At 39.4% G+C, this 18405-nt stretch overlaps 1 protein-coding gene across 5 annotated transcripts in view; it reads right to left on the reverse strand.

The window, feature by feature from the left end:
* Window positions 1-761: 761 nt before the first annotated feature.
* crebrf (creb3 regulatory factor) overlaps window positions 762-18405 on the reverse strand; it is a 31833-nt gene continuing 14189 nt past the window's right edge. For 3 of the 5 annotated variants that reach the window (XM_048267155.1, XM_048267140.1, XM_048267163.1), the window contains one exon: window positions 9817-13422. Coding sequence is in view for 1 of the 5 variants with exons in the window: in XM_048267171.1 (XP_048123128.1) it covers window positions 1225-1421; window positions 7900-8018; window positions 8195-8299; window positions 8601-8692; window positions 8910-9002; window positions 9222-9395 (780 nt within the window). In the remaining 4 variants the exon portion in view is untranslated. Of the gene's footprint in view, window positions 1422-7899; window positions 8019-8194; window positions 8300-8600; window positions 8693-8909; window positions 9003-9221; window positions 18103-18405 lie in introns of those variants that run through there. The other 2 variants (XM_048267171.1, XM_048267147.1) reach the window with 2 other exon arrangements.

Consider the following 18405-nt stretch of genomic DNA (forward strand, 5'->3'; position numbering starts at 1 on the left):
GGTTTTTTTAGAGCCAGTGACACACTTTGGTACTCTATTGACACAAAATTGTGTGGTTCCTGAGCTAACATGCAATGTGTCATTGTAACACATAACTTTTTAGAGTGTGCAGACCCTGTTGATTTGAGCATTCCGGGCACTCATTTGTATGTTAACTGCCAATGAACTGCACCTCTAAGATGAGCAGTATGATTATTCTGAAATCAAGTGCTGAAGCGGATTACCTCTTGATAACCTCCAAAACTGATATACCACTGCCTCCAGAGTTGAAACCTCATGCCAGTTTGGTCTGAATATGATGGCTGAGCCCCCTCAAAAGTGTTCTTTTAAATAAACCTCAAACGGCAATAACGGTGAATATTTGAAACACAATACCAAGTTTGGTTTATGAAAGAGCATACCACACTTGACATTCTGTAATAGAGCACAGGATAAAAACCCATGCACGCCAAACTACATCCACTATGTGAAATGCCAGCCTGCTGCCTAGTGGCATTGTTATAAACCTTTTCACACAGGACTGAACAAAAGTGGAACCCCAAAACATAAAAAAAAAAAAAATGCTAAGAGGTTATCAAGCTCTTCAAAAGCAATGGCATGGCATCACAACAAACACAGCAGGCACAATGCAAAATGTCTATACACCGGCATGAAAACAAATTCTATACGTATGTACGTTTTAGGTTTAACAGTGGTATTTACCATATTCACCCAGGTTAGATCATTATATAATAATGAATATTAGATATCATAGGCCCGAGTCAGGATAAGATATTTATTCCACTTGTGGCTGGATAAAATCTCTTGAAATTCGACAAAGAATCTATAAAAATTGGTGCTTCATAATTGCATTGCTTTAGCATATTGACAGTAGTCCTGGTTTTCACATCAAGGGTTTGGAATGCAGCATGTTTAAGATACAAGTTTCCTCTTGTTCACTATACAAACTATTCACATTCACCTCATTTAAAACAACAGCCAGTGCAAAAAACAGGTATAGATTATTCCACACAACATAAGTTAAAACTCTCCTATTCTAGTCTAGTCACAGGAATGTTCACTTAAGACACTCCAAGTCCGCTATATATATATATCCCTTTCATTCACCCTGTATTGGCAAAGGTTCTTGTCCTGCTCTTCCAACAACCTTTTCTTTGACAGAAAGTACAAAAGGGGAAACCCATTTCTCTTTTCCCACTCATCAGGATCATGTCTTTATGGCTGTCAAAGGAAAGGGAAGAGTCTTTTCTTCACAATGTAGACTACTGTGGCCAGAAACAAGGCCAGGGCCAGAAAGATGAGGAGTTTGTCTGTGACCTCTCGACGATTGTATTTTAAGATCAGCTTCCTTCCTAAATGGATGGCCCCGTTCAGTGCCCTGAACTCCTCATTGGTCTCCAGAACAGTCCTCGAGGAGATTACTGTGGTAGGAAAAGGATGTCAATGTGACAATCTAAAACAGCTATGATGGGGCAATAATTAATCAATCAATCAATCAATCAATCAATCAATCAATTAATTAAATGAATACATTCTCCCTTCAATCAGACTTATGCGATGCAAAAGATCTAAAGATTTAGCAATACCTAACAAACGAACGTGGCAGACCAAAGAAAATCCATACAGAAACATGCAAACCAGGGGCCTGTACTACGAAGGGAGCTTAACCTACCCAGATGTAACCCAGGGTTACTTTGTTAAACCGGGGTTGACAAAACCTGGTTATCTTAAGTGGTGTTTATCGGTACTACGACGCTGATTATGAAGTTGATTTGTTGAGCCGGGGTTAACCTAATTGGAGTTTGTGCGTGTTCACATAAATGGGGGGGGTTGCAGCGCAAGTCACTACTTTCAATGATGACGCGATCACCTTATTTTACGGATGAGGAATGCACAATTATTATGAGAAGTTATGAGGAATTAAAACCCACTCTACGACAAAAATCAAATACGTCGGCAATGAACAAAGCAAGGCTGTTGGCAACGTATTGCAGATCGGGTAGCCTAAATGCCTAAAAGTAAAGTTTTATTCCCACATGTTCTTCAAATATGTGTTACGGAGGATTAATAGCTTGCGGAATGTCTGAAATTAGTTGAAATAATTAAATAGCCTATTTTGAGTTCATAGAAAGGCCTACAGATGCAACCCAATTCAGAAGTGGGCATATAGATTACAGTAATAAGGATAATTGAATGTTTAAGTAGCCCCCATTGACTGATTTAGTGTATGCCTAATTCTGTGAACATTTCAGATGCAACACCATTGCCAAACGCACATGGCAGCAGGTGAAAATGAAACACAAAAACATTATTCAGAATAGTAGGTTTATATAGTAGCTTGCATTAATATTTCTTAATTATGAAAACATGTAGGCCTAGCTCATAGCCTTCACTTGGCCTCTGTTTTACAGCTAACAAGAAAAAGGCGTCTGAACACTACTGTAGGAGGAAAGGCATCAGAGTGTTTTACAGTAGCAGAGGAGTTGGCCATCGCAAATAATAGTGGAAGGCCGATTATGGAGGGGGTTGAGGGAGGCATTCGGTCGGATTCTGGTGCTGTGGAAATGTGTAGCCTTTATGTGCAGGGTACAGTAATATGACATTCAATTCAATAGTCCATGAGCCACAGGGGGTCGTCACTACCACTTGGGGGGCAAATTCTCACTATATTTTTCTGAAAGCTACATATCTCTGGAGTATAAAATGGTATGATAGCAAGTTGGATCTTGTAGCTTTGTGGCTGTACAGGCCTTCAAAGTTGACCTCTGATTTGAAAAAAAAAGGAAATTCCGCCTATTGGCTTTTTTTGTTAAAACACTCATAAGAGCCCAGAAAATAATCCAAATCTTATTATTACTGCATATGTGGTGTTTGATGTTGGCATACATATTTTGACTCATTATGTGATTTTGCTCTTCATTTTGGTTGATAAAATTCAAGATTTATGTGCAAAGAAAAAAGCTAATTTGAGTTTTCAGAGCAACATGTTATGGCAATACCTGAATGCAGACCTTATTGATCATTACTATTCTACCTTCCTTACTTTCAATTGCGAGTTGAAATTAATGTTAAATGATGACATACATAGGTCTGCAGTACAAATGTTTTTTAAATTGTAGCTGAAACGAGTACAAAGGATCTTTAATCTATTCATTGAATTCATCGTCAGAACAGGAGCACAGAGGATGCCATCTCTATGGCACTTCACTCTGCCCTGTCCCACCTTGACAATAGCAACACCTATGTAAGAATGCTGTTCATTGACTTCAGCTCAGCTTTCAACACCATCATCCCTCCAAGCGGATCACCAAACTCAGTGAACTGGGCATCAATACCTCCCTCTGTAACTGGATTCTGGACTACTTGTATTGCATTCATTGTGTCTACACTTGAGATAAATAAGTTTGGTTTTTCTTTTATCACATACACATATCTTGGTATATGTTTAATCTTTACCTTGACATGTTTCGACGTATACTTCCATCTTCATCAGAAGGTCACACGGTGGAGTAGTGTGAGTTGTTTTTATCAGCTGATGTTGTTACGGAGGTTTGATCCACCTGTCAGTTTTTTGACAGGTGGACCACACCTCCTGCTGTCAGTCAGCCGCCCCCCAGGACGGCACTCCAGGTATGGGAGAGCATATATGCTCCCTCATCTCTGTTCATAGTCTTTGGGCTTTGCCTTCTTATTTCAATCGCCTCCTTTATCCAGCGGTGGTATCGGTTGTTCTATTGCTTAATGACTGGCATGCAGGAGGTGTGGTCCACCTGTCAAAAAACTGACAGGTGGATCACACCTCCGTAACAACATCAGCTGATAAAAACGCGTCACACTACTCCACCGTGTGACCTTTTGATGAAGACGGAAGTATACGTCGAAACATGTCAAGGTAAAGAAAAAACATCTACCAATATATGTGTATGTGATAAAACAAAAACCAAACTTATGGATTCTGGACTTCCTAACCAACAGACCTCAGTCTCACCTGAGACCTCACCTCCTCAACCATCGAACAGCAGTGTACCACAGGGATGTGTGCTGAGCCCTCTCCTTTACTCCCTCTTCACCTACGACTGCACACCTATAGATGGCTCTAACACCATTGTCAAGTTTGCAGATGACACTACGGTGATTGGGCTCATCAGCAATAACGATGAGACGGCCTACAGGGAGGAGGTCCAGCACCTAACATCGTGGTGCACTGATAACAACCTGGCTCTCAACACCAAGAAGACCAAAGAGCTCATTGTGGACTTCAGGAAGTCTAATGCTAGCACACACACACCCATTTTCATCAATAGGACTGAGGTGGAGCATGTCACCAGCTTCAAGTTTCTGGGTGTCCACATCTCTGAGGACCTCTCTTGGACCCTCAACACCTCTACCCTGATCAAAAAGGCTCACCAGCGTCTCTTCTTTCTAAGGTCCATCTGTCTCCTCAGATCCTGGTGAACGTCTACTGCTGCAACATCGAGAGCATCCTCACCAACTGTGTCACAGTTTGGTATGGCAACTGCTCTGCCCACGACCGGAAAGCACTGCAGAGGGTGGTGAAAACTGCCCAACACATCACCGGTTCCTCACTCCCCTCCATCGAGGCCATCCAGGGCAAGCGATGCTTGCGTAAGACGCGCATCATCAAAGACTAAATATTAAAAGTTCTCACCCCAACCACAGACTGTTCACCCCACTCCCCTCCGGGAGGCGTTACAGGTCTCTCCGCATCCGAACCAGCAGGTTCAGAGGAAGCTTCTTTCCTGCGGCTGTCACCCTACTGAACTCTAGCTCTGCATCCCGGTGACATCCAACAAACTAAGCCCCCATCACCCCCTGCCCCTCCCCCGCCTGATGCCTCCTTGCCTGTGCCTGTTGAGGTGTCCACGACCATGGCAACCTTGACAGGGACAACAAGGAGGCGGACATCCCCCAGCCCCCCACAACTGCACTACCCTATCCCACCCATCTATCCCATCCATCTATTTATTTACAAATGTACATACTGTAATTACACTTATACTGTACATAGCCATATTCTACTGCTTTTCATCCTGCACATACACTTATTATTAATACTATTGTAATGTTACTGTTTCTGCACTAAAATGGTACTGTTACCACACTGCACATAGTTGTACATACTATACCTATCTGTCTATATGGTTCATACTAAATATCCATATTTATTCAGTTTTTCTGTAATATATTCTGTTAATACACTGCATATATCTATATTGTTCTTGTATATCACATTGTACTTTTCTGCTTTTTTGCACTTCTGGTTAGACACAAACTGCATTTTGTTGTCTCTGTACTTGTTCTCTGCACAATGACAATAAAGTTAAATCTTAATTTAATCTAAAAAATGATCTGCCTCTGCTTTGCCTCTTTACGGATCATGCTATGAATAGCAGCAGCAATGTCTGCATAAGTTGAGACATTGTTATTGACCTTCTGGACCAGAGACATTCCATCAATGATTGTTGCTGTATTATATTCATCTGGAAGATTATCTGATAGTGATGCAAGTTTCTGCAAATGCTTTGCAAGTGCTGCTTTAGAGGTTTTCCTTGGGGTCCCCTCAGGTGTCGCCAATGACCATGGTTAAGGTCCAAAGGGTGACAAAAGACTTCTCTCATGTCCAGTCTTTAACATGATGGTCTTGCCATGTGCCTGAGTTTTCTTTTTTGTCTCATGCTCGTAAATGTATTTAATTTTTTTATTTTTTTTATTTTGCTTTGTCAATGTATCATGGAATTTGTGCTTAGGTTTGTGCTGACTCCAGCCTCTATGTCATGATCTTTGCCTGTAGTATGAGCCTGAATCAGATCATCCCTAACCTTGTGTTGCTTTGCCTGCTGTAAATATGCAAATGAACTCATGTTCCTCTGAAAATGGATTGATCCAATTTCAGTTTCTGTCTCATCAGATCTAACTGTGTAGAATTTTTAAAACTGTTGTAAATGTATGTACTTGTAGATCAAGTCTTGGAAAATAGTTATTATTTCTTTTTAATGGAAATTATTTTAACATCAGATGAAAGACAATGTTAAGTATGATAATAATAATAATAATAATAAAAATTGTACATAATGATAACAATGTGTAAATTATGAATATTTTCACCAACCAGTTCATCTACATCTCATTCCCACATTCTTACTAGTCAAAAGTACAACTGAAATGTATAATGTTGATCATCTTAGCACCTGTGATGCAATTACCATAATTTCCCAACTATTAGCTGCAGCTTATACAATGATTTTGCAAAATTTCTTCAGCTATGAGGTTAATACACGGGGTCAGTTAATATGGTATATGGTTTTGTTTCTTTTAACTTGCATAAAACACTGTCCTGTGGCTTATACACAATACGCAGGAAATTACTGTATGTATTTCATGTGCCCTGGACATTATAAAATTATAATATTTATGTTAAGCTGGGTACATGTGGTGATGTGAACAATTTTCATATGGTATTCCTTGAATGTAAAGGTAATATGTGATTAGTAATCATGATGTTTTGATCTCTTGGAATATTTCTTATGGGTAGTTTCAATAAAATACTAATTTACTGAATTTTGGGGTGTTTCTGAATAGTACATTTACAAATAGTAAATAGCATAGCAATGCAGACCTATGTAATCATTTTTATTTCAAGTCTCTGCTGGGAGGTAGGAAGGTATAAATACATTGATTAATGAGGTAGTGGGCATTTCAATTAGTGCTGCAACACGTTGTGTCTCTGAAAATGTAGATTTGTTCATTATTACACATAAATCTTGAATTTTATCAACCAAAATGAAGGGCAAAATCACATAATGATTCAAAATATGTATGCCAACATCAAACACCACATATGCATCAGTAATAATGAGGTTTGAATTATTTTCTGGGCTCTTATGAGTGGTTTAACAAAAAAAAGCCAATAGGCGGAATTTCCTTTTTTCAAATCAGAGGTCAACTTTGAAGGCCTGTACAGCCACAAAGCTACAAGATCCAACTTGCTATCATACCATTTTATACTCCAGAAATATGTAGCTTTCAGAAAAATATAGTGAGAATTTGCCCCCCCAAGTGGTAGTGACATGCCCCTTTTTGGGCCTGTGGCTCATGGACTACAACAAGTTTGTTAAAATGGTGATTTTAATTTATTAGGCCTACTGTAGGCTATGTCCGATTTATTTTAGGTTATTCTTGCTCAGATGTTCAGCATACTGTAGGCCTATGTCCGATGTATTTTCGGACATACAGTAGGCCTATTCTTGCTCAGATGTTCAGCATCACCGATGGAATACATGAATGTCCACGTACGGGCATTGCTATGAGACGTCTTCCTAGATCATCTGACAAAGATAACGAATTCCCTCGGCTGACAATCTATATCTTCATAGAGAATATCGTCTGGGTAGGTTATATATATTTTCTGGCGGTCTCTAAAACCCCTCGCCCTGGAAAGAGAGTCCCTCACGATTTGCGCTCCAATGTCGTATGGATCATCCAGGTACGCCGACATGTCTCGGGAGAAATTGTTAGTGGAGGGGTGGTACTTATAAAGGGTGTGGTTAACGGAAACCTCGGGTTAACCAAGAACATAACCTGGTCGGAGCAGGTTTGAGATGCAGCGTAAATTGCCATGGCAGCATACCTCGGTTAAAACATATCCACCTTTTGTAGTACGGGTTAATCGGGAAGTTACGCCACACGTGATCAAGTTACTCTCGAAGTTACCCAGATAAGCCAGTAACCCAGCTTCGTAGTACAGGCCCCTGAACTAATCCAAATAACAAAAACAAGTAAACAAACAAACAAATAAATGTAACACAGGCATGACAAAAAGTGGTCAGTGTGCTCTTACATGGTCGGCCAACCCCAATCAGAAGTCATGTACTGTCTTACCCAAGTGGCTAACAGTCCCCTCACTCTGCTTGACCTGTTCGGACATCAGCTGGTTGATGATCATGATTGACTCAGTGATGTCACTGCTCATCTCAGCCAGGCTCTCCTTGGTGGTCTTCCTACACAAACACACACAAAAGAAGAAATGGAAACATACAGCTCCACTCAGCAAAAGGATGTATTACACTCCATGCACTAATGATGGAGGTCATGAGTATGTGTCAGAGAGAAAGAGAGAGAGAGAGAGAGAGAGAGAGAGAGAGAGAGACTGTGGCCAAGTGTGTGGCCGGCTCACCTAGGTCTGACTGTACTGATTCCCCTGTTTAGTAGTTCATCCTTCTCCATACTGTCTATGAGGAGCTTGCAGGTTAGATTTGCCTTCCGCCACGCAGCCTGATTACTAAGCATACATTAGCATCAAGAAGAGTTCATTAGTGATCCTAGTCATCATCATTACATACACTATTATGCTTATTGTAGGCTTTTCAGCTTGATTTGAAACTATTATTTTTCACTATTGTAGTGTTCATATACTGTGTAAGGCACTTTGGATAAAGGCATCTGCCAAATACCATGGCATAACAGTCAAAGCACCCATTGAAAGGAAACACATTTGGCAGAAGTGAGTCCTACATAACAATATTTGAATCAAATTAGATGCATTCATTAATGACATTCTTTATTTAGGAACCCGGCCTTACCTCAATATCTGTTTTCGATGTCCATCTGCCTCACACAGGATAATATTTTTATCTTTCTCACTGTCTTGTTCCTTTGCCAGCTGTTCTAAACCCTGAGAGAAAAGGTAGCTCAATATTTGTCATGACCTTGAGGAGACCTTCCTGGTTGAAATAGAATTAATATCCAGCCTATTGCGTCTTGATGTGTTTTAACCATTCGATAATGGATCATTAAAAAAATCTATACCACTTGTTACAATCATGTAATGCTTTTTAGGGACTTCACTGACGCTACTGAAAAAGAAACGTATGGTAGGCTAGGCTACTCACCTGTATCCTGCGTCTAAGCTGACGGAACTTGACTTTTACTTGGAAATTCAACTCATCCAGTACATGTTGGGGTCCGAGGCAATCGTTTATATCCTGATTTAAAGTACAGACAATGATTTATTTATTTTTTGTACAGGCATATTGTGGCAATTTGAATACTTTTGAAGAAATGCTGCCCGCGAGTCGCCATCAGGAGTCCGTTAATTAAACGTTACGATGGATTAGTACAGTTTCGTCTGGAAACAAATATTGGCTAGGATTATGACTTGTGATAAAATCGTAGTAATGAGGGGATGAAATATTTATGTTTACCTGTATAAGTGCCTTGAGTTGTAAGTCATGTTTGATGATTTCTTGACTACAAATTCGGACTCTAAAATCTGAAAGTACCGCCATCTTTTTTGTTTTGGAAAATGGTGCTCGATGATTGGCTAAACATCTCTGTGTGCTCTTTTGTGGTGGTTGACTTAACCCTGTTAGGCTCATTACTGCCGCCTACAGGGCTTTATTATAGACTGGATGAAACTGAATACCGGTAGTTGTAATGTCCACCTCTTCCTAAGTTACTCTAAGTAACAAAGTGGTCTAACTTATATTTCTACACAATTAAGTAGTAGTAGTTATGATCATCATGGAGGCATAGTCATATGTTCATCATGTTCCAGTGTGCTTAGCCTATTCCTAGGCTTAGATATATTTAAGATATATTTAAGGTGGACTGTTTTACTGAATGTGACTTTGGTAAGCATTTAAATTAATTGACTATAGCCAACCTGCTATGATTTTGCGCGTTGTGCCACAGTAGTGTAAAGTGAATGCAATTGTATTTAGATCTATTCATCAAGCTAATGCCTAATGTCAAAATAACAATGCAAGTTCTGTTTTATTACATTAACGAGAAAAAAACAATGGTTTCTAAAGTTTATTTTCATATTAAAATCAATAACAGAATTAGACTATCATGGTTACAAGCAAAACTGTGGTACCAACTCCGGGCTGATACAATGGTGTGACATAATTAAGGATAATGATAGAAAACAAGAACAAATAAACAAACAAAAATGAGGCACAATTATACAAGCAGACATCTTTACAAAATCAATCACAACTGAGACTCTAAAGCCTACTTCACATCTGGACATTTACAAAGCTCAATGATCTAAATGAAGTCTCCAACTAATTATGCCTCAAAAATAAAAGAAGGAAAAAAAGAAAAAAAAAAATCAAAACAAAAATGGAAAAGAAAACAAGAGAAGAACATCAAAAGTATAAACCCAGCACAACATTTAAACATAAATATAACAACTGTCAAGATATTGTATTTGAACAGGCATATATGTGAACTACAAATATAGACATTGCTAATAGGATCAAGTTAAATGTTAACGTCAGCAGGATACGCTTCTGCAGATTTGCTTAAGAATTTCACCAAGAGTTCTAGAACAGAGCACTTAGCAATGAAATACAGCCTTCCTAAGGTGACAATAGATTTTACACTGGGGAATACGCACACAGTACTAGCTACGTAAAGATCCCATGCTAAATTATCTAGAAGTTTACCATACAACATCAGAAGCATTACATCAAGATCATGAGTTACCGTGTGACTTTTTTTCATTCTTAAAGGATGGGTGAGACTCTTAGTAATTGTCTTGAATTGAGTGTGTTGTATGGATTTTGGTGGTTCTTGTTTGCCGTAACCACAACCAATGTCAAAGGTCAAATTTGCTCTCACACCATTATGTTTAATTTTGGCAAGTTTGGAAGGAAATGTAAATCACTGCAATGTGTATGTCTGTCCCCCTGTGTGTGTGTACACAAGTGGAGAGAGTTTCGCAGAGTTGTAATCGGTACGGGTTGGCTGTCTGTCGGTCTACACGAGTCCAGTGCAGAGGAGGGTGACCCAAACACTTCAGTGCTAGGGTAAGAGATCTGTGCCCATAGCCACCCATGCTATTCTGAATTCCTCTTTGCCTTCAGTTCCAAACAGGCCCTTGGCAATTCCTCTCGGTTCCCACTCAGCAGTTACTCCGATAGTCTGCCATCATATTGTGTGGGGGGTGGGGGAGTGGGGCAAGGCCTTGGCACTGGTGTCTACGCAGTGAGAAGCAGCTCATGGTTCTGCCACTGCCACAGGGAGTCGCGATGGTGCCTTCCTCAGTCGCGCCGAGAAAACAAAAAAAAGGATGGTGTGCCAAGTCTGGCTCTCAGTCACTTAGGCTGTTCAAGTAGATTTTTTTTTTTTCCAAACTCATTTTTTTAAATGTCTAATTCAGCACCATGGGTGGTGAGATACAACTCCTACCCAATGTCTCCAAAAGGAAAGTTTTTCCACTTCATGTTTGTGTGTGTGTGTGTGAAGAGATGTGTGTGCGTGTGTTACATCTCACTACGACTGAGGATTGACAGACTTTCTCCAAAGAACCAAAAGGAGAAGGAAATGAAGCAATGGCCAACCTTCCAGGAGGAATGCAGGGCAGGAAAAGACAGGACGCGACCCTCGCCATACCCTGCTATACTGAGCTGAGAGTCCGGGTCCTGGCCCGCGAGCACCATGTTTTTGAGTCCAGTCCAGTCACTCCTCTCCATGGCGGTCTCTGGTTCCGGACAGATCTGGGTTTCAACAATGCGCCCCCTCGGTGTGTGTGTCATGTTGTGTTGACGTTAACCTTGTTTTCATCTGTCCATGATGAAAGACTGCGGAAGGCCATCTGCAAATGGTTGGTTGGTTGGTGTGTGTGTGTGTGTGTGTGTGTGTGTGTGTGTGTGTGTGTGTGTGTGTGTATGTATGTATGTATAAGTGTATGATTGAAGTGTATTCTTCAGTGTCTGTGTGACATTGCTCCAGGAGTACAGAGATAAGCCAGCAGTCTAGAGCACAGTAGAGACCGAGGAATCGAGAGGCACAGTTATCTTGCACATTTGTGAGGACACAACTCTTGAGGGTTTGTCATTGTTTTTAGCGAGTTAGATCTACCTTTGCAGTGGAGAGTTCTCCAAAAAATAAAAGACCGCAGACCCATGGAAGGCAGTTCAGGGGCCTACCGTGTAGCTCAGAGAGAGAGAATAATTCATCATGTGGAATCATGTACTTCTACTGAAGTCAATGTCAGTGACGTGGAAACTCAGGAAAACATGTCAAGATAAACAGCGTAATGGCATGGCAAGTCTAATTGAGGGCCAAGTACAAAAGGCAAATAACAATTCAATCAAACAATTCAAACTTGTGCACCAACTTACAGATGAGCATAAATACAAAAAGAATAACAAAAAAAAAGTTTACAGAAAGAAGGACAACTCCAGAAAGAGCTCAAATTAATCTATACCATGATTGCAGCACTCTTTGGAAAGCCTCTCACCCAATGTTACACTGGACATATCTTTGAGTAAGAAGTTCTTCTCTCAATATTCAATTGAATCATTTGAAGGAAGACTACATTCATCATTAAAATGGAACCTGCGAGAGGCAGAGCAGCGACAGTTTCCATCTGTACAATTTCACCACCACTCCATACAATTGTTTTTCAAAATGTCACAACACATTGTGTTTAGATTCTTGGCATGACGGGAGAAGGACAATTGTGTATCCATAAAAAAAAAAAAAAAAAAAAATGTCAAGACTTTTTTTTTTTAAGAGTATATGTAGATCAAGTTTGGATTCTCATCGGTTTGAATAAGGCACCTGATTTTGCAGGCATCGTATTAAAAATAAATGTTGGATTTTTTGGAAACAAAATATGAGTGCAATACGGGTTATTTTTTGTAGTTTATTGTACTATATTCTTGTCATAAAAATAGTTGGAACGCCAAGGATAGCTTAACTGCATGTGAAGCTATGAGGCACCCTATACAAATCCTCCTCTTTCTACACTTGTGCTCATTGGTTATGCTTGGAGATGGTGGGTGGCAACCTTGAACATGGGCAGCCCTTGATTCAAGACGCTCATGTCAACAGCTCTGTTCCAATGACAAATAAGAACGCATACACACGTCGAATGAGCTGGATCTACATGCACAGTGTCCATGCCTTTCACATACTCTCTGCATTGAAGTGCTTCATGTTAAAGATACCATATCATTACCAAAAATAAAGGTCTATATACACACACAACATACAGCTTTAGAGCATAGGGGAGGCTCTAACAAGCAAAGAGGGACATCTGCAGTGATGATATGTAGGAATGCTTCTGTAATGCTTCTGAACAACTTCTGATCGGCAAGATTGTGTAATACAGTATACAAGTCTATAAAAGAAAACTGTTCACATGAGGGAGCACTTTTTGTAAGAGACACTTGATCAGTGTGACAAGAGTTTAGCGTTGCACTACAAAGCTTTTTTTTTCAATTAGGTCCATGAAATAAGTGCGCGAAAAGCAAAACAAGCAAACAAACAACAAAATTGAAGAAAAAGGCCTACAGCATTCAACAGGTTACATATGTTGAAAATAGGGTGTTTTATTTAGCAACAGTAACACAAGCTTCCATCAGCAAAATGGTTTATGACTTCTCCTCTCTAAACAAAAACAAAAACAAAAACAACATGATTCACCTGATGAACTTAGAGATAATAACTTTACAAAAAACTCATCAGAAGAATTTACCTCATAGGAAGCATCCATGAAGCTGAAAAAATAACTTTTTATACAAAATAAACAAAAAACAAAAGAATGGAGAGGAGAGGACAGAGCTGGAAACTGCACAATATGGTGCTATACTCAAAGGAGTAAAAGCCTGCATAGCGCACTAATAAGGATCCTAAAGTTCTAGACATGAACTAAACACCTGACTAAAAGAATATGCATGCCAAAAATCAGTCGAGTAGAGAGAGAGGGAGACAGAGAGAAAATGACTGACACATCTCTCCTCTGATGTGGACAAATTTTTTTTTTTTTTTTTTTTAAAGGGACAAAAGTAACATGTTGAAATTCTACCCAACTAAGTTTGATGGTACTGTGTTCCGGAGCATGGGCACAGCTAGAACTTTATTCTGGTTCTCTCGGACGATCATCAACTACAGGGACTTTTATAATGCAGAAAGCTTTAGAGATCTATATAAAATGCGACAACAGGAATGATTCTTACACAGAGCCTTACAGCCTGTCTGAGCAGCTCTCAGTGTCAGAGCGCAGACTTTGAGCGAGTGTCTGGCTTACTGCAGCCCCACCAACACCCTCATGCCACAGGGTAGCAGGAGGCTTTAGCAAGGGATGTAGCAGCATCTTTCTGGACTATACAACATGTTGAGAACTATGGTCAAAGCTCAGGGCAGATCAGAAACAAGAGAGCCAATTTCTTTCCCTTTTGGAGCAGCTAGTGCTACCTTGAGTAAGCAGGCAATTAAGTAGTTTTGCATTTCCAAGGAATATGATACTTGTTAGACAATGTTAGACTGTGGAGATACATCCCAGTGATTTCAGTCCATATTGCGTTACAGGTCTTCACATCCTTTTCATTTTCACTGATTCTTCAGTTAGTTTGTTTTTTGTTTTTTTTTTTAAATCAAAAAAACACATTATGGCTGATCAAAAACAAATGGTCTGACAAAATTCCATCCTTCTAAATTGTGTTCATGCCGAAATATGCATGACACAAATTAGATTAGATTAGATTATTTTAGATTAGCGACAAAAGCCCCCTTTTTTTAAAAAAAAAAATGAATTTCCTGCTAAGCATATAGTAGCGTGATGCAGTAGCTTAATCTCAGTAATGTATGTGAGGATATAAGAAATAAACATTTTAAACGAGTACTGGCTTTGAATTACAACCTTTTCCTTGACTGTTAAAATGCCACAGAGTCTCCTGATATACTGTAAAGTTGCACAGCTTGTGTCCATTCAGCTCAATGTAAAAAACAAACAAACAAACAAACTAACTAACCTGCGATAACATGCCACTGATGCCCCTGTCCGAGCCCCAATCTTTCTACCCATAAAACACTAGATCGAGATCAACATGCACAATGGAAAATCCTCTACTTCTCAAGACTCCTCTCTGTCCATGCCTTGCTGTACAGATGGATGGATATCGCTTCTGAGCACGATGCACACGTTACGCAACATCGTTTTCACGTATGTCTGCTTGGTTGTAGACAACACTATAAAGGAGCTACTTCTGGAGAACAAAAAAAAAAAAGAATAAACTTGCACTTGAAACATGCGTTTTAGCTTTTTCTCCAACAAATGGATGGGTGGGGGAAAAGGCAAAAGGTAGGCTTTTCAGTATCGGTTCCCCATAGCGGCAAATGCCTTTGCCATACAGTACAGAGATATAGATTTCCTTCTGAGCTACGTACAGGAAACATGTGTGGTTTACTGCTGCATCTCAGAGCTTCCCCCACTGTGTACAAGTACAAATTACTTTTGTTTTCAAATCATTTTAACTTTTAAAAATATATATATATATATATATATATATGTATATATATATATATGACAATAGCACTCTCTGGAATCACCCCAGAAGAAATGTGTCTACACTGTACATCAACCTGAAGAGGAACCCAGAGCAGAGTTTGATTTTTCCATAGGAAATGTCTACTGAAGGCAAATGAATTCATGACATCAGAGTCATCACACACACACACACACACACACACACACACAGGGCCCGATCACCAGAGGCGTTTCACCCCTAGACCTCCTCATCCATCTCTGACCTGCTCAGGTTGTTTAAGTCAAGTACTCTCTGCAGCATTCAAACGAGGCCAGTTTAGCAGCAAAATGGAAGGAAAATGCATTTCTTTTTTTTTTGTTTTTCTTAATCTTTTTCATATTTTTAACAAAGTGCTTTCTTTCTCTTACATGTAATATAGAGCTTGTAATATATAACTGTATACATAATATAGGTATCAACATTTAGAGAGAACACTGCAACAACAATAGTAAAACATTGGACGGTATAAAGGGAATTATTAACTACACTGTTATCACAACAAAAAGAAAAATAGGTATGTTCTATTTTTTCTCCTTCAAAAAAAAAAAAAAAAAAAAAAATCAAATAACGAATATTTAAATATCCATCATGCTTTAAGAGATAAAGGATTTTCCCTTCTTGGATTGAACTAAAAATTCATACCAGGGTCTGATCCCGGGACTTGAGCTACGTGGAGAAAGGCAGGGTTCAAAAGACAGTGCTGTGTCCAAGAGTTTTATGAGTCAAAGCTAAACTGGTACACAGAGAGGGCAGCCTACACTTAAGCTTACCTGCCTTCGACCAGCTCTAAGACTTACAGGGCCAAATCTGTAAGCTTGTAGAGGAGAGCGCACAAGAGCAAAATTTTTATTTAGCCAACCCTACGTTCATTCATTTATTCTCTTACATATATTTAATCGTAAATCTTAGTCATGCTGCTCTGATGCAAAGATACCAAAAAGTGCGAGTCACTAGTAACTAAATTCAATTTGGTATACCAAGTCAGGGAAGACTTTTAGGAGTGAATCTTGTTATTCTTTCAAATAACTTTTAAGGGCTCAGTGATACACATCTTTCTTGCCAGTTCTCTGACTAACTCAGGACAACAAAGTGTCACTGTCAAGACACTTGAATCATTTGATTAATATCAACTCCACTATTCTGTAGATATAACAAAAACTAATAATGAAATATTTCAGTTAGCACTGGTAATGGAATTAATTTGATAGCTTCTCTCCTTTTGTGAAAATCATTGACAATAAGAGACAACAAAAATTTTGTCAACATCAATATGCCTTACTGGCCTCAATGCTTAAGACGTGAGCCAAGACGGACAAAAACAACACACACACACCTCCTCAGCTTCAACTAGTACAACCAGACAAAACGCAATAATCTGAGCAGTACATATCAAAGACACAATGTAACAGAGGCTAAAACACAATATTTATGTAGAGCATTTCAGAATGAGCAAGCTATTCATCCGAGATATCTGACCGGACTTACGGAGGAGCAAGTAGGTATCTAAGAGATCATATCGAATGATTCTGTTCTAAGTTAGTCAAGCAAACTAAAAGTGACCTATTCACAGAGGGAGTGCTGAAGGCTTCCTAATGTGCTCAGAAACATCCGATAAAAAGACCAAAAACACAGCCTTTTATTTCACAACCCAATCAGAAAGACTCAAGGCAAATCAGTAAAAAAAAAAAAAAAAATATACAGACTTTTTTTACGTTTTCAATTTTCCTCCCCATCTAATTTCCTCTGATGTGGCATGCTTGGTAAAGTGGCATTTTAGAATTCTTGTGTGGTTTTTGAGAATGGAAGAATACAGTACTAGAGAACACGAGACACGTACATATATGCATATCATATACAGGGATTTGTACACTAATCTACAAATAATAAAACTACCGAACATAATAAACCTTTTGGTTATTTATCATTACACAACACATAGGCAAAAATAAAGCTAATTATAAAGGTAACCTCTATATATATATATATATATATATATATATATATATATAGGTGTGTGTATATAATATACGCCTGGCTAAGCACTAAAGCAACCACAACCAAAAAGGAAAAAAAAATAAAGTAATGGGAAAATGAACTGCAGGAATCAACTCAACATTAGTGCCTCCACTGCGATGGATCAACCTCCATGCTAACAGTACAGGGGGACACTATGCCCATGCACGTGAATGCTTCTTTCTGTTGATAATTGGACCCAAGCTAATTTCACAGTTCGTTGAAAATCCCTGACCCCAGTCACTTTTCCTACATTCAATACGGTGTCAGGTAAGCTGTGCAAAACCTTACTTAGTCTGGCTAGTAGCCATTTATCGTTGCATGTGTCTTTGGTACAAAAAAAAGCGATCAAAATATAGTGTGCAAATATTTTTTTATATTTCATATACGAATATTTATCTTTAAAAGAGCCCCCCAAACACCTCCCCACCCACTTTAAAACACCCCTTTCAGAGTACCAAAAGAAAAAAAGAGTAAAATTAAATGTATCTTATATCAGAGCCATCTTATGGTACAATGCACAGACTCTGTGGCATATATCTGCATTTCCCATACTCCTATGTACATTCAGAATAGCTTTAAAGAGCAGAGATGCAACACAAGTCCTCTGACAGCAGCCTGCTTGCATCTCTGCCGCCTTCCCCTCCGAGATAAAATGGTCCACGACAGGCTCTCCACTAGGACGACTGAAATCAGCTCATTTTAACTACAAGGCACAATGAATCTGTTATTCAGTACAAATAAATAAGATCACCATTGCCCACACCACAAGCAGCCTCAAGACACACACACGCACACACACACACACCCCTCTAAGGAATCTCCAACACTATGTGAACAGCTCCCACACCCATACCCGAGCAACATCCCCCCCCCCCCCCTCCCCCAATCCAGCCCCACGCCAGATCCTGACCCTCTCTCCTCCTCCTCCAACAACTAGCTGCCACACTGCCAAATTAGCCTGGGGTGTGTGTTATCCCTCCGATCATGTGAAGACACTTCTACCAGAACAGACAGAGCAAAGGAAAAAAGGGTCATCAATATGGTTCTC

Source organism: Alosa alosa, chromosome 2, assembly GCF_017589495.1.
Source record: "Alosa alosa isolate M-15738 ecotype Scorff River chromosome 2, AALO_Geno_1.1, whole genome shotgun sequence".
NCBI classification, from domain to species: domain Eukaryota; kingdom Metazoa; phylum Chordata; class Actinopteri; order Clupeiformes; family Clupeidae; genus Alosa; species Alosa alosa.